Consider the following 25000-nt stretch of genomic DNA (forward strand, 5'->3'; position numbering starts at 1 on the left):
GACGTGACCAGTCCGTTCACCCTTGAGTCGAGCTAAACATAAAACACATGATAACCAAATTTGAACAATGAGAAGCTTTAATGTGCAAGCCTTTCATCGGTTTCCACTGGAAACGTATGGGGTAAAACTGGAAACGTACTAAAACAGTAGGATTAACAGGCATTAAATACATATCTTTTTATCTTTGATATTAATATCTTATTTTTACTGAGCATCATTCGTTATGAATTAGGACCAATACTATAAATCTGAATGACGTTTTATGACCAGAATTGAATCAGTTTAAAGCCACAATTCCTCATCAGACGGTCTATAGTTGAACCAGTTACACTAACCTTAATGTTCTATTTAAAGCGAGTATGCACGATTTTGTCAAATATTTATGAATGTATATAAAATGTATAAACAACTTATTAAACATATATATTTCAATATAAATTAAATTTAAAGTTAAGAAGAAAATGTGTCGAAAAATGCGAAATGAGTCAGATATTAAATTCTTAAATAAAAAATGTCTGTACAGTCGAATTCGCCATCATGTATATCATGCATGTACGATGTGAATCTTAATTTAGTTGTACCGATTATTTTAACTTCCTGCAACGATATCTATTCATACGACACAAGAACACTAACTCCGATCCTAATAAAATGACGAATGTTGCGGTTATTGTAGGAAAATATGTACGAAATATTTTCGTCATAATCAGCTCGGGGCGCTAATTTGTCTTTGGTGCATTTTATGAAATTCGTCTTCATTTTATTTTTTTTCTTGCCAATCTTGTGTTATTGTAGCATATATTTTATCAATATATTTTGCAATTTAACACAAACAATCGTGCATACTTGCTTTAACTTAATAATCGGTTGTCGTTTATGTCGATAATTCAAACTTATTGAAACTCATTGTGAATGCCTTTTTATAGCATTGCGTGTAGCTACTACATTGTTTGATATAACGAAAAATATAAATTACATACGTGTAAATAGCTGATATAAAAGTTGTGATTTCAACGGGTTTAACTTCCGAGTCCGTTGGGTGCAAAATCGATCGCACTAACCATTTGGCCAGTCATACAGTAAAGACACAGGGTCGTCTCTTACATAATCAATTCCAGTATTTTGCACTTTTCCGTATTGCCCGACTTACGAGTCTTCTGGGTACGATGATACGAAATATTTCTGGTGACATGGTCAGTGAACTCGATACAAAATTACTCAAATGAATCCATCATATTCAAATATAATATGGTATCGAATTGAAGGAATTTCAAGTGTTACCCTTCATTTTTTACTATGATCGGCGATCAGGTGTTTCGATCCGTACATATTGATTTCTTATCTTCTTTCATCATTTTATTTTCGAGTGTATGGAATCCTCAAGCAGAGGTTAATGCAATTAAACCACTATATGTTACACACACTTTAAAAACATGTAAATGTGTCCTGATTGTGTAACTTTCAAATTATAGCATAATGTTGTTAATTTAATAGCACCGTGGACAGTTGAACAGGTGGTTATACAATACATGAACTAATGAATTTTAACATATCCTCATATTGAATTATTAACTATGACAAACTAATTATTTTTGTTCCTGATTCGGCAAGAAAGATGCAATTTATAAACCAACTTACACTGTGCAATCCAAGTCCGACGAAAAAGAAGATTACACAATAAAAAAGATCTCAAAGTGATAATTATTGAATAACATGTCTTTTTCTTGGCAAATTGTTAAATTATAATTATTCTAGGATGCCCAACAACGAATGCTCACTATGTGATAATAAATTGTGCGAACATTAAATCGGACTAAATCGTTATCCTTATTGTCTGGTAGGTTCTATGTGTTAATGACGTGTATTTACCGGTTACATATTTGTGTACATAAATTTCTTTGTAACGTTCATGACTTACTGAAAATATCATTTTAAATAACTCTTTAATAAACTCTTCTAACCTGACCAACAAACAGGAACTGAAAATGTATTGTAGGGCATTAATTTGCGAGCACTGAATATTAAATCACGGCGTAATTGTCAGTACAATCTACGGATTCCACGCATAAGAAAATGCATACTGTTTGTACAAATTTAAGTTCTTTCCATTGCAAAAAAGGACATCCGGTAATAAAGCAGCATTTTAATTGTCGCTTTTATATCTGGCAGGAAGGCATATGATTCCCCTCAATTGAACCAGCTTCCAGAAGGGAAAGGAAAACGGCAATGAAAGAAATGTCCCAACGGTTGCATTTAACGTTTACATGCGGTAACTACTGCTTTTAATATTGCTCTGTTGTATTACTATTTATTGCAATATAATGTATACGAACTTGATCGATTGCTTTTACTAAGACCCTGTTGCTTTTGATTTATTTGCGAAATACATTTTACTACTAAACAATAGGTGATTATCTTGTTAAATATGTTTAATACAGGTTATAAAAAGGTCATTTTCGAATATAACTGTAAAATAACACAGCTCAACGTGTACTCATGATCAAATATATGTTTGACAGTTATACAGCCTGAATGCCCCTACAATACAAATCTATTAATATATGAAGCAAGTCTGAAACTTTAGCAGGTCAGTTTAAAGGTGTGAATACTAATTCCGGCTATATTTATCTGTTACATGGTTTAGCCTTAATGGTCTTGAGCACAAACAGTTAAAATGATTTTGGTACATTTTTGGTCGCGGATCGTAAAATCCACTGTTTTTATGTAAACGATACAGTTCAGATGTTTTGAATTACATTTAAGTTATCATATCTGCTATTTGTCGTTCATCTACTATCGTACAGCCGTGTCGATTAGAGGCATGACATTGTTTAAACGAATTATGAATAACTATCGAATATCCATATTTAAAAAAAACACGAATTGATTGAAAGTCTCTTTTGGGCAAACATCATGCCCTTGCGGGAAACGTGTACAGTGTATAAGGAGAAATATATAGTAGACATGGGTGATGCAATATAGGTTCTTTTCCTTATTTTGTAGAAATTGAATTTCATGTAAATCCGCTTAAATATTACTGATCATATAGCTATGAGAATTAGCATTGTCCGAACAGAAATAGACATAGCTAAAGTGACCATAGAGATGAGAACATGACGTCGGATATTTCGAGAATTTCTCGAAAAAAGGTAAAACTTATACAAATGGATAAACAATTATATCAGTTGTGCTATTAGATTATTCCATTATGCAGGAGATTAGTGTATGCAGCAAATTAGGTGCGTTCATGCATGCACAACTAATTTGTACATATTTGATCAAATGACCTGGTTACTATGCTCCTTTTTAAAACATGACCGCATTATTTGATCTGGACATTATTTGCTGATGTTGATGTCTGTGTTAATGATTATACACATTTGTGTACATTCGTGGTAATGTTGTTAGACTTTTCTGTATTTTATATTGTGTTAGTTTCAATGCAAACTATTATTAGCTTTTTTGTTCCTCGCGTACATCGTTGTAGTGAAGTGTGGTATTTTATAATATTCAGTGATATAGGAGTACTATTGAACTTTTATTGATACAGATAAATAAATAATATGAAGAACATAAACAATTAAAATTTAATTATCAGAAATGCAACTTATTTGCTACAACTATTTATTAGTTTTAAAAATTAAAATTATATATACATATAGTTCATACTGTTTTATTAAAAAATTATAGTCTTATTTTTTAATATGAATGTAGTTTTCTGCCACAGTATGAACATTTGCATTTGTAAACAATGATATTGACATTACTTTTGTTGAGTTTATGTGTATACGCATAGTTCAGTCGTGGTTGTAAATGGTATGGGACCTTAAAAAGAATTTAACAACACTTGTAAACCCTGGATCGTAGGCATACACTTTTACGAAGCAGGGTAATTAAAAGGGAAATGTTGTTGTATATGTTCAATTTTATGTGTTTATATGTCATTATAATAATTGTACATTCACTTCGTTTATAACAACTCATCGTATGTATGTACTATCTATGTGTGAAAATGTATGGTTGAAAATCATTTAGGAATTATAAAATTGAACATAATCTTGTTAAAGTTGTTGTTTTTAAATCGCAGTGTTTGCGATCCATAATATATGGGTACATACACTGTGTATGTGTCATGGTAAATAGTCAATAATGCACTTAATATTTAGCAAATAAACAGGCAAACATGAGTTAAGCATATGGACATTGTTTTGGAGCAATGTAAGTTAACCGATTTGTAGTAGTATGGACATTTTATTGTAATTGATAATTTACTGACAAGCAACATATAAACATATTTTTACTGGTTACAATACCCCAAAAACCTGTATTGTACACTTAAAATGCAACTATATAAGAATGAAACATTATATACATTATAGATAAAGAAATGTATGGAACATCATGAATAATATTTGGTATTAGAATAATTATACATATGGACGTTACTATGAACACTTTCCAACACAATAATTCTACTAGTAAAAAAATGATAATTAAACTGTAGCAATAAACAATCAATGCCCCATCTAAAATTATTAACGTAGCAGTTTTCATGTACATTACAATAATTAAAGAATAAAAAATAAAGGCTTATATTTATTTATGCATGGTGAAGTATGTCATGAGTTGTTTTATATATATATTGTTTTAGTTCAATCTTTTTATAAATTGATGAAAATCAATTAAAAAGTATCTTTATTTTATGTTTCGAAATATGCTTTTGTTTGACGAATGGCATATTCATATTCAAGAGTGGTCTGCATGCACACCGTGCATACTAATATACAGTTTATATGAGATGTTTGGCAATAAATGTATATTACTGATATTTTCTAATTGTTTGTACAAATTATAAATTGATTAACTAATCATTACACAAAACAAAAATAGTATCACAAAGCATTTTATGTGAATATTGACATGTTGTGACATAATCGTTAAAGGCAGATACTACTTTTTACTTACTTTCCAATACAGACCAAGTTCATGTTCATTTTAAAAAGAAATATCTTTTATCTAAATAATATTATGTATTTTGTAGAAAAAAAGAGAAGTAAAGTGGTATTGAATATAGCAAACAACTCTCTTTTGGGGTACATTTCGAACTCGTGTTTAAGATTTTTAAAATTCGCTTTCACAAAAAAGTATCATATAAAATAAGTGCATATTGTTTGATGTGTGATACCTGTTGATGTCATCATCGTTACTTTTGTATGTAAATAATGTGAGGTCAAGATAAACATGTAGGCTCAATGATCGAATTAATAAATCATCGAATGTAAACCATGGTTAATCAAAGTACTGACAGTACTGGTGTGTCGATATTTTTTAAGAGGATGGATATATACAAGCATCAATTTAAGTTGATCTGCATCATCACAATTGTGTATGTGGGTACGAAAAAAAAAAATGGTACAACAATTTTTGGAACGAAGCAAATTATGCCAAAAAAAATTTGGTTACGAAAAAAATTAAGAGTACGAAAAAAATTGGGTACGAAAAAAAATTGAGTACGAACATTTTTTTCGCAACACAATACAAATTGGCTACGAAAAAAAAATGGGTACGAAACCATTTTGGTACAGAACAAAAAGGGGACGTAGTTCCCCTGGGAAACTTGACCCAAAGTCAAGACACATATTTCAATCTAGGCCATGTCAAACTCAAAGTGTCAAAGTCAAATGAAAGATGCGTTCATTAATTATTGTCACATTGTTTACTACTGCTGTTATTTTTTAAATAATATAACTGATGACCATCATGTGAGAAAAAATTCACATTATCTTAGTATATCAGGTTTAGCAGCCTTTTAGATAACAAAGTTGGCTAGTTTTCAGTGTCGCTTCTGGGGATCAAATCCGCAGCACATCCTCCTGCAATCAAAGACGACACTCTGCCACTAGGCTTTTAGAAAGATTCTGAAATCGTTCGATCCCTCGTCAGAGCAACAAAACCAAAAATAAGTCAAATATTGCTGACTCGGTATTATTGGGTCAGTTCATGAGAGATAATGGAAGATGCAACATCTCTCACGCCCCCTAGCATCGCCTTAAGCTGTATTCAATTCTCATCAAGAATTTGCTGGAGTCATTGATCCCGAGGCACCAGAAACAAGATGGCCGTGATGGCCCTGTATCGCTTCACTTTTTTTATGTGAAAAAAGCGTGCAATGCGCATGGGTTGAAATGTATTCAAGCAAGTGACTTTCTCTGTCTATCCCTCGTCCCACTGGGCGCTTTAAGTGAGAAGGGTGGGCATTTTATTATATAAATTTGGCCCAAGGGGCATAATTTGAACACACTTGGTAGAGAACTATAAGATGTCACTACATACCAAATTTGGTAGCCATTTGCCCAATGGTTATGGACAGGAAGTTTGCACAAAAGAGGCTTTATATAATCATATGTTCAATTGTGTGACCCCCGGGGCAGGGTCAAATTTGAGCTCAGGGGAATAATTTGAACAAATTTGGTAGAGTACTATTAGATGTCACTACATACCAAATTTAGTAGCCCTAGGTTCTATAATTATGAACAAGAAGATTTTTAAAGTTTGCACAAAATAGGCCTTATTTAAGCATATGTTCATTTTTGTGACCCCCGGGGCAGGGTCAAAGTTGACCCCAGGGGCATAATTTGAAAAAACTTAGTAGAGAACTTTAAGATTATAATACATACCAAATTTGGTTGAAATAGGCCCAATGGTTATGGACAAGTAGATTTTTAAAGTTTGCACAAAATATCCCAATATAAGCATATGTTCAATCTTGTGACCCCAGGGGAACGGTCAAATTTGGTCCAAGGGACTTAATTTAAACAAACTTGGGAGAGGACTATATGTTGTCACTACATACCAATATTGGTAGCCCTATGCCGTTTGGTTATGGACAACAAGATTTTTTAAGTTTGCACAAAATAGGCCTTTTTTAAGCGTATGTTCATTTTTGTGACCCCCGGGGCAGGGTCAAATTTGACCCAAGGGGGCATTATTTGAACAAACTAAATAGAGAACTATAAGATGTCACTACATACTGGATTTGGTAGCCCTATGTCATACGGTTAAGGACAAGTAGACTTTTAAAGTTTGAACAAAATAGGCTATATATAAGAATATGTTCATTTTTGTGACCCCCGGGGCAGGGTCACATTTGACCCAAGGAGCATAATTTGAACAAATTTTGACTATTAGATGTCACTACATACCAAATTGGGTAGCCCTATGCCATACGGTTATGGACAAGAAGATTTTTAAAGTTTGCATAAAACAGGCCTTATTTAAGCGTATGTTCATTTTTGTGACCCCCGGGGCAGGGTCACATTTGGTAGAAGACTATTAGATGTCACTTTATCAAGGTGCCTGAACCACGTGACTTTTTCGGCTATGTGTGGGACAATCGGATGTTAACAAAACGTCGCTTCAGGTAACGTTTTTGATAATTTCTTCATCATTTCGAAATCATTTTCAAAAAAACAAAAACGAGTGCCCGGTCATTGTAAAAAGACACAACTTTGTTAAATTTGCGCAAAATTAATTAAGTATTTTTTTCCAAAAAGTGCAACCGCGTGTTTGAAAACACATGAAGTGAAATGCTATGTGTGGTATATGTTTTGCTCAATCAACAAAAACATTGATTATAATATTGTCGAGGGTTTAAAAAATAGGGCGGACATTGTTATTCTTCATAGATAAGTTACCTACATTGTATGTTTGCGCAAATACATCTAATTCGGAGTGTGTGTATATAAATGTTATACTGCTATGTGTGGGACACATTTTTTAAATGCTATGTGTGGTATACAAGAATTTGCCCGTCAGTTCTGCATTTAATCTGAACACAGTTTTGTAAGAAACTAGAACATAAACTTTAGTCTGTCCTGAAAATACATCAAATTAACCAAATGTTACATTATTGAATACTGAAGTAATCGTGTACTGATTAAAGAATTTATGTTTAACTGAACATAATTCTTTTAAAAGCATACATTTTATGTTGAAATATAATATTTCTTTGATTTACTTATTGTCTTTAAATAAATATAATGATTAATATTTCTGCCTGATTATTGAATTTGGTCCATTTTTTAATGAATGGCATCGAAAGTAAGAGCACATGCTTTAAAATGGGTTTTACTTCTATTGTTGTTTCAGACTTGAAAAGGATTAGTTGAAAGATCTGTAACGCTTTTAAGGGTCGAAGCTGTGTAAGAACTACATGAACACCATTTAACCACACGGAAGGTGATATGTGGCAAGTTAATTATCAAAACCATCGTGCCAGAGACAGGGACCCCGCTTCATTCTGTGATGATTAAGGAAAGCTATTTCAACTAACTATGCAAACATACCATTTAACATGTATTTTTGCATAAGCAAAACAAAGTGTGTGTATTGATATGTGTGTATATTTATGGGTTTTGTATCTATGTTATTACTAAAATTGATTAGATGGATATAAAATCTGATTATGTGTGTTAATAAAACAGGTGTTTCATAACAAATAACAATTTAAATCCAATGATGCCTGTTTGTGGTCTATTCCAATATTATCTCCATATGAACATCTTCGAATCCAATAATGCCTGTTTGTGGTCTATTCCAATATTATCTCCATATGAATATCTTCGAATCCAATAATGCTTGTTTGTGGTCTATTCCAATATTATCTCCATATGAATATCTTCAGTATATCAGAATAAACACGTCATTAATAATTACATTACTTTATAACTAGCATGCACATGTAACAATAGAAATAAAAGCACCAAATACATAAGGAAGTACATAAGTATTCACAAAGAAAGTGTAATCAGTCAATTTATGAATTTGCAAAACATATGAATGCTCCAATTAAGTCATAACAAATGATCATCGCCAAAACGTCTTGACTTGTGGGGGTTATTATACCAACAAACATATTGAATTGCATCAATACGTCATTTACTCAAATTAAAATGAAATCTGAATAACTGAAAATAGTTTGAGATGTTTAATGAAAATACTCATTTGCCCCGGTCATGAAAGGGCGATGCAAGATCTTGTTACCACTGCACCAAGAAATTAACATTAAATCATATAATGTTGTTCAATTTGTTGAAATGTCAAATTTTTATGTAATGTTTACTTTGATTGTTTTCTTTCCTTGCAATACTTGCACCATCTGGTAATAAAACAAACAGTCATTTAAACTTTGGAACATTTACTATACTATATGTTTGAATATGACAACTTTTCATTGATCAAGATATCAGTACGTCTCTTGAAGGTGCTTCCAAAAATACTTTAATCTCCCTGAAAAGAACAAAATACAAATGAAATAAACTGTTAAACTTAAAAAATAGCATGCGTAATATATCAGATAGCTCAATAGGATTAAGATACAAATACATGATTTTCCAGAAAAAAATGTTATTGATCCTAGTTTCTATTTGTTTCAAAATGCTGTATGATCTCTTTATGCTTATTTAATAACTATCGTTACAGTACAGAATGCCTACACATTTCTGCTAAAAAACACACAACTAACTGTTTGTAGTTTTATTGCAAAAATATTCTCATGATATCTTGCACAAATAATCCTTACGATTTTGCGTATTAAACAAGTGAATTAGTTGGCAGTAACAATTCACTGAAAATTCTACATTTTGTAACAATCAATTTTATAGAAACAAACAAGAAAAGTTTGCCAACGGAACTATTTTCCTGTTCGTGCGTGGGTGGCTTTGTGTTAGGAGATCCCCGACCGAGTTTTCACCTCTCTGCCACACTGCTCTCAAACAAATGGCATTCTAAAAGTAAACAAAATATGAATATAAGTTATCGACAATCATGATAATTTTGATTAACATGAACGTAGGATTATCATATTTAAGGCGCGCAAAACACTACCAACAATGTTTATTGACCAACTTTTGTTATTCAGACAGACTTTAAATATTATTGACGTTAATGTCAATCTTTCGATTTTCTAGTTTAGTTTGTATACCACGCATAGCATTTTAAAAATTTGTCCCACACATAGCATCATTAGGAATTCATACACACACTCCGAATCAGATGTATTTGCGCAAATATACACAGTATGTAGCTTCTCTATGAAGAATTACAATGTCCGCCCTATTTTTTAAACCCTCGACAACATTGTAATCAACGTTTTTGTTGATCGAATAAAAAATATACCACACATAGCATTTCACTTCGTGTGTTTTCGAAAATGGTTTTAAAATAATGAAGAAATTATCAAAAACGTTACCTGAAGCGACGTTTGTTTACATCCGATTGTCCCACACACAGTTTCTAAATAGCCAAACAAGCCGATGTATGCTGTAAGAAAGTTTTGACACGAATGTGAACATTCATGGGCGCCGCCATTGTTGTATGACCTTGAGCGGTCCGTCTAAAATGCGTTTATGACTGATATGAACGAAAAGTGCAAATATGAACGAATATAGGCAATATTTATGCGTTTTTTACAGTTTTGTTATGAACAAATCACTGTTGAATTAAAAATTCACAATATGTGATAAATATGTTAAGGCTGCCTCAAAATAGAGCAATTTAATAAAAGCGGTGGTCTGACTGGTCGTTCATATTCGCGGATATTATTTTGGAGTTACTGAATTTAAAATGCCAGTGAAACACGCTTTCAAATTCATTCAATCGTAACATTACACCTTAGCAACGTGTATTTTTGTCACAGAACGATTTTAATATAACAAAAATAAAGGAAAATACATTTACAAAGCCATTATCTTTTCATACCCGCACTTTTCAGTCATATCCGCCGATATGAGTCATGAACGCATTTTAGTCGTACCCTATGTTGAGGCGTTAACGACAACTCTGCTGGAGAATGTTATCGATGCTAATAAGCGAGATATGCCGATTAGAAAATCGACACTATCTCAATCGGACTGGCTCGGTCTTTTACATAGCTCGCCATTGTGAAGAATTTGTCCATGGTATGATAACTTAGACGATGCTGACGCAGCATCGTTAAAAAGTTATTATTGTGTCAGAAAAATACACCATGAGATTAAAGCACACTTCAATTTAAAGTAAGAGCAAACTCAACTTCCTAAACCGATACACACTCCAAACAGTAAGGGCATAATTGATAAACTAAATTCCATAAATAGTCGCATGATTAATAAAGGTTGAAAAATCGCCTTCCATTAGGAAGTACACTTTCTATGTTTGCATATCGAATCAAATGTTTGTTTGTGTATTATCTTCGGCCTTCGGTAAATATCCCACTGCAATATGTAAATTCCTCTATCTCTGTTGGAAGTTTTTTTTAAACAGTTATGAGCCTTAAACCAACGCTTATCTTTCTAATCGATACGAATGTTGTTGATTAGGATAGTATATGCTTATTCGGCGTTGTTATAGAAGGCTCGTAATTTTATTATTGTAATCTAAATGTTAACATGTACTGGGTAAAATGAATATCGATTGCAGAATTACATAGTAACGCATTTTGAATCAGTGTGTCGCTATCGTGCATCGTATTCGCAAATCATCGTATTGTTATTTCGCGATTTCGCATCGTTACTCGTGTTTTTGCATCGTGGTTTCGGGTTCTAAGCCTTGTTACCCAAAGCTCAAAATTGAAAAATCACGTTGCAAGATAGCGACAATCCGACAGTAAATTGCAAGAACTCGGTGCGAGTTCATGAAATCACGGTAAGACGATGCGAGATTACAATACAAGATTGTGGTTTGAATACCAGGCATCTTGTATCGTAATATCGACATTGGAATATACATCGACAGGTTAGCGAAAATTCGATGCAAAGGTACGAAATAACAATACGTGATCACGCCAGTATATACCCAATTTTGAATCGTGATTGTGCGTCTTATATCGTGTTTTGTTTTGCTCCTCTCATCGTATGCTGGCGTTTTAAAGCTTGTAAGAGGTAATCCATGCAAGACAACATTTGGCCCTTGCGAAATACCGTAGATTCTCATAACAAAAAAGTCATGTTTTCCTTTACTGCAATGTGAAAGTTGGGTCCTAAGGAGCAGTGCATTGTTTTTAAAAGAATTACCATAAAGTTATTATGTTATTACTTTGATGTTTGCTATCTTTACAAACAATCGGAAGTTCGAAATTGATTAATTATAAATTACACAATATAAGTAGTTCTTTCTTTTTTTACATTAAATTCCATCAATACAGACACACTTTTATATTGTTTGAAAAAAAAACTGAACAACTAAGAAACACCTATCTTGACAAACGAAGAAAGTTTATCCGAAAATTAGCAATTGCCAATCTGCCCTACAGTATTCATTGTTATATAAGCTGAGGTTAACTAAAACCATAAAAAAGCAATAGAACAACGGTAAATTTTAATTCCCCGCACTCAACAATCTTGCTGTAGGTTCTACTAAAAAATAAAACTATTGTTAATGTCTAAAAAATGGTTGACAAAGTGCGCGAAACGGTAGTCACAACTTTTTGTCGGAAATGACGTCAGCGCTGGAGTAGTCAAAATCGCGTTCCCAGCCACATATAAAGTGGTGAAAATGTCCGCTACCCCTTCACGAGAAATCTCGAAAACGATGTTATCTTGGAAGTACGTTTCAGCTAACCGCATATCCTTTTTCTATTGTCGTTTTCCAATTACGCAATCATTCGTTTTTTCGTTTCTACATTGCCCGCTATCTTTGAAAAACGACCTACGTGACATGCGTGCGTGTCAACGAAAATTCGTAAAAGGCCAATAATATATTCGAACACATATTTAAGTGTGAAGTCATTCGGAGACATCTCGAGACACTCCGTTAGTACTTCTACGGAATTATCGTCATTTTTCACATACGCATTGGTTGTAAAACGTATCGTTACGATTTTAACATACGTATTTGTATTTAATTGTTAAATAAACTGGACATGTTCGCGGAAAGGATGTCGTTTAGGAGTTATTCCATGACATGAAAAAATCGACTATTTTAAGGTGCCGATATTCGGGTCTCAACGTGCATGGAATTGTAAAGCACTATTTTGAGTGGCGGAACCAAAATGGATCACGGATAGATTTGATTTTAGTCCGCAACGTCAGATTCAGCCAATAGTGATACGTTTGTTTCTTGTTTTTAACAACGTAACACCTACATTAAATAAGGAATAAATACATGAAGAAATGTATTGAAGTGTCTGTGTTGTTCAAACCTCTCCTGATAAAGTACACACAGCCATTTACCCAATATACTGTAGGTTTATACGAATACGTATATATTTATGTCACGGTTATCTCTTGTCCTGGATAACAACCATACTTGAATTGTATTGAAGATAAGTGGTGACCCTATTTTATGAGAAAATGTTTAACTTCCTACTAGATGTTTGACTTAAAATTCGCGGGGACATTTCACGCATAATTTATATTATATGTATACAGGCGTTTATGTTATTCAGATATATATATAACTTATATTATGTTATCGTTTTTGCTAGCACTTGTTAGTGACGCTGATGTGATAGTATGTTTTCACAGGATTAACGCATTTCAAAACTTGACGCTGATGTGATAGTATGTTTTCACAGGATTTACGCATTTCAAAACTTGACGCTGATGTGATAGTATGTTTTCACAGGATTAACGCATTTCAAAACTTGACGCTGATGTGATAGTATGTTTTCACAGGATTAACGCATTTCAAAACTTGACTCTGATGTGATAGTATGTTTTCACAGGATTAACGCATTTCAAAACTTGACGCTGATGTGATAGTATGTTTTCACAGGATTAACGCATTTCAAAACTTGAATTAGAACATTGGGGTTATGTAACATCTAACGGCATAAAAGGTAACACTCATTTTTTAATTAATTTGTATTTTCAAATAAAGTATGATCAATTTAGTAATCAATTTTTAAAGTTTAAACGATATCTGTTGATTGCACAAATATAGAAACTTTTGATGTAAGCATGTTAATGTTATTGTTTGAACAATTTTAAGTAAAAAAAATATTCTGTTGAAATGCAAAAACACATATTATTGAGTATAAAGCGGGTGCTAGCATAAGCATTTTTTATTTTGATCACACTAGCAACATAAATTGACTACATTAAGTTTTTTTCCAACTTAAGGGTGTTATCAGGTTATTTATTTTAAAAGCACACGGTACTTAAATTGATCAAAGCAATACACTAGGATTCTGTTACTCCTAGAGTAGAAAGCGCCGAACAATCAAACTTCATTAAGTCGGTTTGTTAAGGGGAATATGCCATGCAGATAAAAATGAACGTGCAAACACAATGCGTCATCATTTGTTTGATTTGATCGCGTTCAATCATAGGTCAATGCTTAAAGAAATCAAAATATTGACCAGGCGAGTTAATGATGGTTATCAAACATCGTTATTGCTGATTTTCCGAGCTCGCTTGTCTTTGTTCCTCCATTTCCATGCAAAATTGCTCTGACACAAGAGTACACTAATATGGAGCAACTGATTGCTGAGTTCCTGTTCACACAATATACTAGCCCCAATCGATAAAATGACGCTTTTGTGATTTGATGTACTAAACGGTTCTTCGTCATTTTTCGTCCGGAATAAAATGAATGTTTTTACATTTAAGGTGCAAGTAAGCATCGACATGTATTATACAAGCTCAAAATATAATGACAAATGCTGAACGAAACGTTATTTTATATGACATTATAAACATAGCACAAACCGACTCAACAGATAAATGCACATAATATAATCCCGAATGTTAAAAAAGGCGACTTTTCGAAATTTAGTAATGTACTTACAGCTTGGCACATTTGCATAAAATGATGCATAGCGCTAAGAAGAAAATAATATGTGCATGAAGAAAATGATGTTAGTACAACAAATGGATAAATTAACGCAATATTATGCAAATAACACTGAACAGTATGTTGTATGCACACAGGAAATGTCGTTATTACAGACCGATTGGACCATCTCACAAAATTATAACAAATGTACTGAGCAAAGCCATACTTCTGAGTGACGCAAGATATTAAAGCGACTCAGTGCGTTCGCCGATATAAATATTTAAAATGTACCCCCTACGTCACGGTATATGTCACTGTCATAAAATCATAACAGAGAAATATCCGAATGTAAACGTTACGTTATTATATATTTCAATCGGTTAAATGCAAATTTTACTGTTTTCACGGAACTATTTGAGAATTATACAATGCTTAATTGTTCTTGTATTTTGCAGCTTTCAACTTTCTCTATCGTAAAAGGTGGAGAACTGTACGCTCAAATTTGAAAATGTCAGTCATGTTTTGTAACATAATTTCACATTTGTTATATTATGAAGTCATTAACTTAATACATGCTTACCCGATATGTATACGTGTTAAGCATCAGACTCATATAGATGGCAGATTTACAAGAAACATATGCGACACGATTCGGCACGTGAACCGTGTAGCCACTACGTAGCTCCGTGTCGATCCCTGCAGGTCCTGGAACGTCCGGATAGGCCGACACGGCAGTTGTGGACTTTTACATTTCGCGAAGATGGCAGCTTTCGGGATGTCCCGTCAACTGCCATGATGGGTCCGGGCAAAACTGTTGTTATGCCTTTGTTTTTTGCGTAAGTCCTTGACAGTCCGAGAACAGATTCCTGATTCCGAATCATGAAGGATGCAAGCGGTGCAATTACAAAATGTTCATAAACTTGGTCAATGCCGAGTTAATTTTGGCGGGAGTATGCATAGATGGGTCAGCCGGTGATGCTCAGGTGTTCAACACCAGTGAACTAACGGAAACCATCGATATGGGAGTGTTGGGACTGCTCGATAATGGACCATTATTGAACGACAATAAACCAAATCCGTTTTAGATTGCTGTGGACGACGCAATTGACTTTAAGAAGTGGCTCATAAATCCTTTCTCTGAAAAAAAACATGTCATATTCCGAAAATATATGCAACTACGGACTGTTGATGGGGGTTTCAAAGCTTTCTTCCAAATCATTCATAAAGATTGACCGATTACGGAGTGGACGCCGTGTTGTGACCGAAGGAATGGTCTTTGGAAGACCGTCGACGCTCACACATTCCAAAAGTCCACGGATTGTCTCGGATCGATCAGGGACGGTCCGGCACTGCCATATACATCCATGTTTATATTGGGGACTGGGACTTTGTGCCCCATATAGATGCTGGATCTTATCCGGGATGATCCGTAATGTGAACCGTGTAGTCGCCGTGTGGATCCGCGTAGGTTCTCGGTTGACTAGGAATATCCTTAGGGGGGGGTTGCATTCACAACTGCCGTGTAGATCCGTGAAGATCCGAAAAGATGGCAGCATCTGAGGTGGTCTGTGTAACTGCCGTATTGATTGGGTCCTTGGACAGCTGTATTCATACCATAGTCGTTATTGAGCGTCCTTGACAGTCCGAGATCAAAGGTTAGACCCTTGTCCATCAAGGACCATGGCGGCAGTTGTACGTTGTATTCTGTTTTACCGACGATGCAACATGGGCGCTGAGATGACAATTGACGACATGCTGATGTTAATAAGATGCCAGTTCAACAGCAAAACGCTCGGGATGAAAATCGTATTTTAAGTACAAAAGCGAAGGTTCGACAGAAAAAATGAAAAGCGAAATAGATTTGGGCTACCAAATATACCAAGAGATACTAACACGCATTGAGCAAGGAATCAATCGAAAGAAGTAAAACAAGAAGCATCTGACGGCTGGCATTACGTTTCCAGAAACATTTCGGCAAATAAAATATAGACAGGAATTTCACTCTAATGTATGACTTTCGGGTCGCACTCAGCATCGTATGCAAGTTCATCCATCAGGTGTGCAATACGATACTTGCAGAATGATCTAGGACCCAATGCCCTGTCCTAAAACGCCAGATGAGTGGAGGAGCATCGTCAAGCAGTTCGGCGACCGATTCCAGTTACACAACTGTGCGTGTGCACTGGACGTTAGGACAATCGCCGTACGATGTCTTCGGTTCAGCTTCTTGTACTACAACTATTGACATTTTCTAATCTTCATGGCTTTGGTCGATACCGACTACAAATTCATTCTTGCGGAAGTAGCAACAATTCTCTTCGTGTTCAACATAGGGTTTTCCTTGATCAATACGGTCATGATGACCTTTTCTTTCCCTGAAAGGAACTGGGACTTCTTCTTTTCCTTTAAGCGACAGTTTTTATGTGCTAATGGTTGTATATCTACTTTGTCGAGCTTTGTTCTTCTTGTCGCGGCTGTTTTTCATCGCTAGTGGATGAAAGCTCACTTTGACAATATGGTTCAAATTTGGGGACATACTTTACGTATAAGCTATGAATACCAAATTTCACCTTCGCGGTTGGAGAATAATGAAATCACCGAAAATTAACATGCTTGAATACAAGTTACTGTCGGTCCGTCGCAGATCGTGAGTGTTCCGTATTGCTTCCGTGGCGTTGTCGTTTATTTCCGCGATTGTTCGTGCAGGTGCTGTGTTGGTCCGTGTTTATTCTGGTATGAAATGTCAAATATAAGACGATATAGTAATTATTACATTTGTGTTGTTTATCAGCAACTAAACAAATACGTTTCATGTATGCGTTTATTCAAATTTCTTATTTATTACAAGTTAAGTAAACAATACGTCTGCATTTACATCCATTTCTACGTGTAAATAAATGTTACATAATTCCATATTTATAAATTGTAAACTGATAGAAAACATTGTATATGTTTTTAATAAACAATGGCGACTGAAATATAACAATTTTTCTTTGTCATCCATATTTGTTTTGCTTTGCACGAATTCCAAACTGTCTTATGATTTACAGGAGAAAAAACGTTGCCTTTGTATATTACAATGTAGTATAACATATCCCGTTCATAATGATATGCAATGTTATTGTAATTCAGTCTTCAGAGGTAGTTAGCAATAGCACATTTTAGGGTTGGTAAGCTTTGTATCCTTTTATGAGTTTCATCATGTGTTCCCATGCGATAATACTGCAGCTTATCTTGTGCTGTGTGGATATAATATAATGTGTACCCGATTTATCTTGAATAGTGTTTTAGTTGTACGATGCTCTTAGCAGCAGCGAGTATAAGGTTTGGTTAGATACCATAATCATTTAAATTGACTAAATAATAGTGAAAACCAAAACGAAAACTTATAAACATTCGATTAAGCAAATACAAACAGCATATACCTTGATTTTGATGAGCAAATATAGCTGCTGCAAACAATATAAATACGCATTTGCACATTTTATTTCAGATCTGTTAATTTGGAATAAACAAAAATGATCACTATATATGTCTGGACATTTCTAACACTTTTTACATTCAACCAAACTTGGATATGTGAAGGTAAGTATTTTTGAAACAATTTGTATTTTGCTATTATCATAAAGAATTATTTATGTATTTATTATGTAATGTTGTTATAATATGTTCTTATTATTAACACATTATATTAATTTATTATGATACTATATTTTTTATATAGTGTATGTATAAGTTAGTATGTCATTCCATTTTATCTTCTATATTGCAATACCGAATGTGCAAATATATTTACATACAGTTGAACATTGTTATTCAGGACGTGAACTTCTACAGTACTTAAATCGGAGGGGGACACCTGCTCGCGTTACTTATAGTGGCACAATTGTAGTCTTTATGAACCACAACTATGATCCCCACAATGCAATAGACGGCTTAAAGGGTTCACCAGACGAGTGCAACTGCTGTGCTGGTTTTAATCGGCCCGCAACTCTAACAATTGATTTAAAAACACCTTACCATTTTAGTCACATCGTGTTGCATGCACGATCTGAAACCGGTTTTGGTAAACACGTATTTTATTATGTCATTATTTTCATGAAAATCCATTTTTTTAAATAAACCTTATCTTAATTATATCCAGATGTAAATGAATTTGGATGTTCATTTAAACATGTAATAAAGTTGTTTTTCAGAGGATCATTTCCGCAACCTCAATCTAGCTGTCAAAAGTACCGCCTCAACTGAGCAATCGTATCCTATATCTGCAACCAATAAAACTTTTATACTGAGCGCTTCAAAAGCACTTCAGGACGTACAGTCGATTGTTATCAGCAGCACTGGTGTAGGATTTATGGTGATATGCGAAGTGGAAATATTTCAACCAGGTAAAACTTTATTAGAATTCCACTAGTCAATTGATAAGAAAAAATATTATGTGTTATGTATAAATTTGATTTTACGTTTCGATTCTAAGCATCTACACAAAGATACTTGCGATTTTTGTTTTCTAACAAATTGTCTTGTTCATCTCTACATAATCGGTATTTTATTTTCTATCAACAGATTTAAACTAAGGCACGTGTACTGATAATAATTATTTACGATATTTTACACTGTATTCAGCAAAATTTGATATTATTCTCCTATCCTCTTTGAGATATTTTCCCTCCTTCTAATTAATTGGAATCTTCGTCAACTCTTATTTCATACTTAATACAATCTGGCATTTTTTGTTTTAAGATGTCAACTTAACGTCTCAGTCATCTACGTATAGCACCTGTTTTGCGCATAATGCTATAAATGCTGAGACCTTTACGAACGCAGGGTTCAATGATCAGTTGCTTTGCCAGGCTTGCAGCGCGACAACATTTGAAACGGATCCGTGGTGGGAACTTGACTTAGGAAGTTTAAAATTACTGAAACAGATTAAAGTGTTTGGACGAACAGGTTGGTATGTGCTTGCCCAGTCGCCCGACGCATAATTTGTTCGTGCACTCTAAAGACAATATTTGCAAGTATAGTCTCGTACACATTTACAATACAAACTTGTGTTTGTTTGTTTTTGTAGATATACTCTCCTCCCAAAGTACAAATATTGAACTGCGCATAAGCAATACATCTTTGGGTGAATCACGAAACGGAACGCCAGAAAATATATTAACGATTTCAATGCAACAAATAGTTTTGTTTGACGGGCCTAGACTAGCTAGAATCATCAACATAAAACATGCACGTACAACCGTTGACACCATCCTAACTGTTTGCCAAGTTGACGTGTACGCAGGTGGTACGTATGATCATAAGCAAATATGTATGTTATAAAACTAACATTTAAATGATACATTTTTATCAACTTTCCGGTGCAATCTATAACTTTACATTTGTCGTTGACCATCGCGATTAGCCAATTGGTTTGAGTTAAGGTATCATTGTACCAATGTTAATTTAAAAAGTTTGATTATATATGCACATACAACCAGTATACTTGTTCATTTTATATGGCTGTTAAATGTGTACGGAACAGGTATCCTTTATTCAGATGAAATCTATCATCGAATATGTCTGATTCGAAAGGATTGAGCAAGAAGAATTTACAAAGATACTTTAAATTATGCGCGTGTGTTTCCCTAGGGAAATGTTTGTATCGGTCCCTGGTTTCCCATTTGATATTTTCATTCGCTCCGTGGTTTCCAAATAGGGTATACTACCCGTTGCATGTGTAACGAAGTGTTTGTGTTATTATGTGGTGAAAAGTACCGCTCGTAATTTTTCTAAAAATATTGTTCATAATCAAACGTCTGACCTTATTTACCAAGATTATCGACATTCTTTAATTTAAATTTTGGAATAAAAGAAAAACGCTTTTATATTCAAATGCATTGTGTGAATTATTTAGTATACTTTGGAGATGTGGTGCAAAATGTTCAAAAACTAATTGCAAACTACATGAAGAGCACCCGTGGGTTATTAGAGACAGCTGTGTATACTTTTTTGATGCATTTTAAATACATAATATATATATATATATATATATATATATATATATATATATATATATATATATATATATATATATATATATATATATATATATATATATATATATATATATAATTACAATTATTTGATAAAATGTTTTAGCATGTTATTAGTCAAAGGTAACTATTACGCATAAACATGCAAAAGGTCACTGAAAGTAGTCAATCAACGAAACTTGTACATTCATGATTCATAGCAGTATAGGTATAACTTTGTGAGAATTATTCACAAAAACGAACCTTTTCCAGATTGTTTAAAAGGCACATACGGAGATGCTTGTTCACGATCATGTCATTGTAAGGACACGTGCGATTATGCGACAGGCGATTGCAGTGCTTGCTTACCTGGATGGACTTCAGCAAGTTGCGATAAAGGTGAAATATCGTTCTTCTCTTACTCCTCAGCCAAATAGCCGAGCGGCCGCACTTTTAATATGCGATCTGTATAACAAAGCGAAAGTCCCCCTCCAAGCAATAATAAGACATACATATAGTATCTTGTTTATACAAACAAAAACCAGAAATATAATGTATATTATTCGCATACAGATACTCTTTCTTAGAGCATATCGCGACAAAATATCGCACAGGGCATTAAGGCATCATACAAGCTCAACTACAACGACAGCCGCCATGATTCATTATGCAAAGTCACGGGTTGGTAGAGGGGTGACGAACTGCAACAAGAACTTTACATGACTTAGTTTTAATGTTTATAAAATGTATCATTTTCTATATAATTTTCAATGTGTGATTTAAATTTTGTTTCATGGCGCAGTGTCGGGAAGATTGTGTTCTGTCACGACGGGGCCGAACATATAAATGATCGCGTTGGTTTGTAAAGACGTTTTCGCAATGAGTTTCTGTTTGGCAATCGATCCACGTTTATAATGCTCGAATGGGGACTAACAGGTAAAACGTGTTACCGTACTCTTCAGCGTCACACTGTATTATTTAATGTAGGCCTTACACCATGCATATAGCAGTAACTTAGTCCGTATAAACGGACTCCCAGAGCCTTTGATAATTTTTGCTATGGCGGCTCTGGCAGTCCATATGCACCCCTTCATAAAATGGGTGCAGTTCAGCGCAGCGAATCCGTGCGCTTCACTAAACGGACGTCGTTCGAGACAAATCGAGGAAAATAATGAATAAACTTCATAAACATGTTAATTTTACCTGAATGACAACCTACGGATGTTATCCTTTGCATGCACCCTATAAAAACACGACGATGTTTCAACACACTTTTCTCGCTGATATGTTTTTGTTTAAATTTGAAACAGTGTATTCTGTATCGAATACCACAACGTTATCGACTTGATAGGCTGGAGCACATAACCCGACGTGCAAAATATTGGTGTACTGCAACCTAACCAATATTGGGTCAATTTTCCAATATGGCGGATACAGCGTACAAAACAAAACCTAAGTCAATAAAATCAATTATTTCTTGCTTTAATGGTACCATTTGGATGTGTGGTATAGATCGGTAAACTTTAATAAGTTCTTGCAGTTTCAGTGTTCCTTAACCCTTGTATTGTTGATTACATTGTGCACCCATGGACAAGAGAGAGCGCATTGCAACTATAAGCAGCCCATTGGGCTATAAAGCTTAGAGTTGAATTATTGCAACTAAGCAGTAACTGTGACACTTGGCCCCTCTAAAATGTTGTTATAAACAATGTGTTTAATATGTAATGCCTTCAGTTTAACTTTCATCTGTAAGTATTCATTATCATATTAAGGTTTTGGAGTATGCATAAACAGCGAACTTAAGTGTTTATTCGAAACCAACTTTTTAAATATATCTTATTTTAATCAAGACTTTAACAAAACAAAGGGTAAAATGTATCTTCGATATTGATCTTGATCACTGAACTATAAGCAGAAACTATCGAGCAACCAAACAAAACATTAATTAATCATAAATGTGACATATATCAGTTAAAATATATTATACTATAATTATTAACTCTTTCGAATCATACTGAGGTTTAAATCGTCTTCATCATTCGACATTATTAAACGTCCTCACCAATTAACTGTATGTACTGAATAATTGCTTAAAATTAGAGTATTCTTACTGAATCATGGTTAATATGTGATTTTCATACTGACGATTAAATAGTTGTTTGCTCTTAAATGCCATACTGACATTGTAATAAATACTATAGTGAGCATCGAATAGTGATGCAATTTCATTCCATCAAAACGCTTAAAAAAGAAAATAAACATAATTATAGAGGCGAATGGTTAAGATGTAACGGCCCATCGGAAAGATAACATCGCCACTTTGATAGGCACGTTGTAGTCCCACAATGGTCGCTTATATGTGTGAAAATGCAAGGCAGTGTAACAGACATTTAATATTATAATTAAAGGAACAACGAATATTACATTATGTGATTCTACCCCTCGGAAATTTCCATTCGTATGCAAATCATTTTACATTAAAGCTCATTTTCTTTGATGGAATGGTAAACACATAGCATCGTCTTTGTCTTCTGTTAAGTCACCCTCTATTCCCGATATTCGCGTTCACACATGTTTTTGCGCGACTACCTACTCTATAACATAGATTCAGAAAATGGATTATTCAGTCATGTCAGTGAAATTGATTTGTTAAACCGTAAAAATATGTAAATATTATCAACATTTACATGTATTTAAATGCTTGACTCGTTGTTGTTTGTTAAAGTCTGGAAATATACGATTTTATTTTATTTAATGTGATACCAAACTTGCTGAAAAAAAGAACCGAGGAGGATTTTATCTCAGATCCGTATGGGTAAAGAACACAATATAACACCGTGCCATCCTAATACACCACTACCTCATACAATTAATGTATTCTATATATATATGTATAATATTGCAACGCTTACATTTACGAAAAACAACAGTCAACAATTTAAATCTTTCTTTATACTGTTTTACAAGTGCGCTGACATTTACTCAACATTGATATACCAATCGTTACTTTATACAAATAAAGAACGAGTTTCCAATAATAAACAATACAAATAACAAAAAATCATTTTTCGAAGAAGTGCCATTGAAATATAATCATATAAACTGACTTAATGGCATGCATTTTAAGTCCGCAATACGTTGCGTATTATCTTTATGTAGCTTTAAACATTGGATTTAACGCGTACAGTAAAGTAAACTTGATCAACTTGGAATTTCAATTTGTGAATGATTACTGTGTTCACAAAGTACATAAACAGTCTGCGGGAAAACACACATTTAACTTGAATAATTAACAATGAATTAAAACAACGTTAAATTTAGATAACAACTTTGCGCGCACATTTACTACACCAAAATTACTTACCTCCAGTTCATACCGCTTGTGTCTTGCTTTCAAATAATCACACAATATATTTAAACATATAGGGAGTCTAAAATCAGAGTGATTAACTGACAGATTGAAATGCGGAACATAAAAATGTTGTTGATATGTATTTAAGTGGTTTTATTTTGGTTTTATATAAGAAGCTTAACGAGGATAGTATTGCAGTATACATAAGACCAGTACTTAAGAGGTGTAAACAGAATGCGTCTTCTTACATAAAACCACACAACTACTGTATCAAGACATGTATGCATATGACAGCACTAATATTACACACATATTTTTCAGCGTGCGTCGGATCCTACGGTGAAAACTGCTCTTACCTCTGCACCGGGAATTGCCGTAACAACGAAACTTGCAATACTGAGAACGGACATTGCTCACACGGCTGTAAGCCTGGATACGATTTTAGCAAGGACCCTTTGTGTAATACAGGTAATCCCTTTTTGCTTGGTAGACAATACACTTCGTCAATATAAAATGCCTTTTGTGAAACATATATTCATGATCATTATCATTCAGTGACATGTGGCATAATGTAGTGTCTCGTAGATGTAAACCATGCGCTATTGTGCTGAGTAAGCCTTAATTTGGTTTTACATATTTTTACAAATTACTATTCCAATAGCTCTTTGAAACATATTGTCATGCAATATTTGCGATATACATTGTATTTAATCGTTATATCTTCACCTAGTGTTAATTTTGTCCCATGTTGACTATTATGTAACACAAATATCATATTTTTAAACATAAATATGTAAATATTTCTCACAGTATGTGAACGTTTAGAACACAAAATAGTTTAACTACATGAACATTGTATAATTCAAATTAAATTAAA

The 25000-nt window shown here is 33.9% G+C and overlaps 2 protein-coding genes across 5 annotated transcripts in view; both read left to right on the top strand.

The window, feature by feature from the left end:
• The window catches only part of LOC127837504 (neuropilin-1a-like), an 8027-nt gene extending 3971 nt beyond the window's left edge, over positions 1-4056 (top strand). For 2 of the 3 annotated variants that reach the window (XM_052364648.1, XM_052364650.1), the window contains one exon: positions 1-4056. This exon is cut by the window's left edge and continues 505 nt beyond it. Coding sequence is in view for 1 of the 3 variants with exons in the window: in XM_052364649.1 (XP_052220609.1) it covers positions 2170-2181 (12 nt within the window). In the remaining 2 variants the exon portion in view is untranslated. The other variant, XM_052364649.1, reaches the window with a different exon arrangement.
• A 9304-nt stretch (positions 4057-13360) lies between these two features.
• Positions 13361-25000, top strand: part of LOC127837500 (uncharacterized) — an 18744-nt gene continuing 7104 nt past the window's right edge. The window contains exons 1-8 of one of the 2 annotated variants that reach the window (XM_052364644.1): positions 13361-13816; positions 18248-18339; positions 18575-18820; positions 18951-19142; positions 19498-19704; positions 19826-20044; positions 21045-21170; positions 24445-24591. In XM_052364644.1, coding sequence (XP_052220604.1) covers positions 18273-18339; positions 18575-18820; positions 18951-19142; positions 19498-19704; positions 19826-20044; positions 21045-21170; positions 24445-24591 — 1204 coding nt within the window. In that variant the 5' untranslated portion in view covers positions 13361-13816; positions 18248-18272. The remainder of the gene's footprint in view (positions 13817-18247; positions 18340-18574; positions 18821-18950; positions 19143-19497; positions 19705-19825; positions 20045-21044; positions 21171-24444; positions 24592-25000) is intronic. The other variant, XM_052364643.1, reaches the window with a different exon arrangement.

This window comes from Dreissena polymorpha, chromosome 7, assembly GCF_020536995.1.
Source record: "Dreissena polymorpha isolate Duluth1 chromosome 7, UMN_Dpol_1.0, whole genome shotgun sequence".
Lineage (NCBI taxonomy): Eukaryota > Metazoa > Mollusca > Bivalvia > Myida > Dreissenidae > Dreissena > Dreissena polymorpha.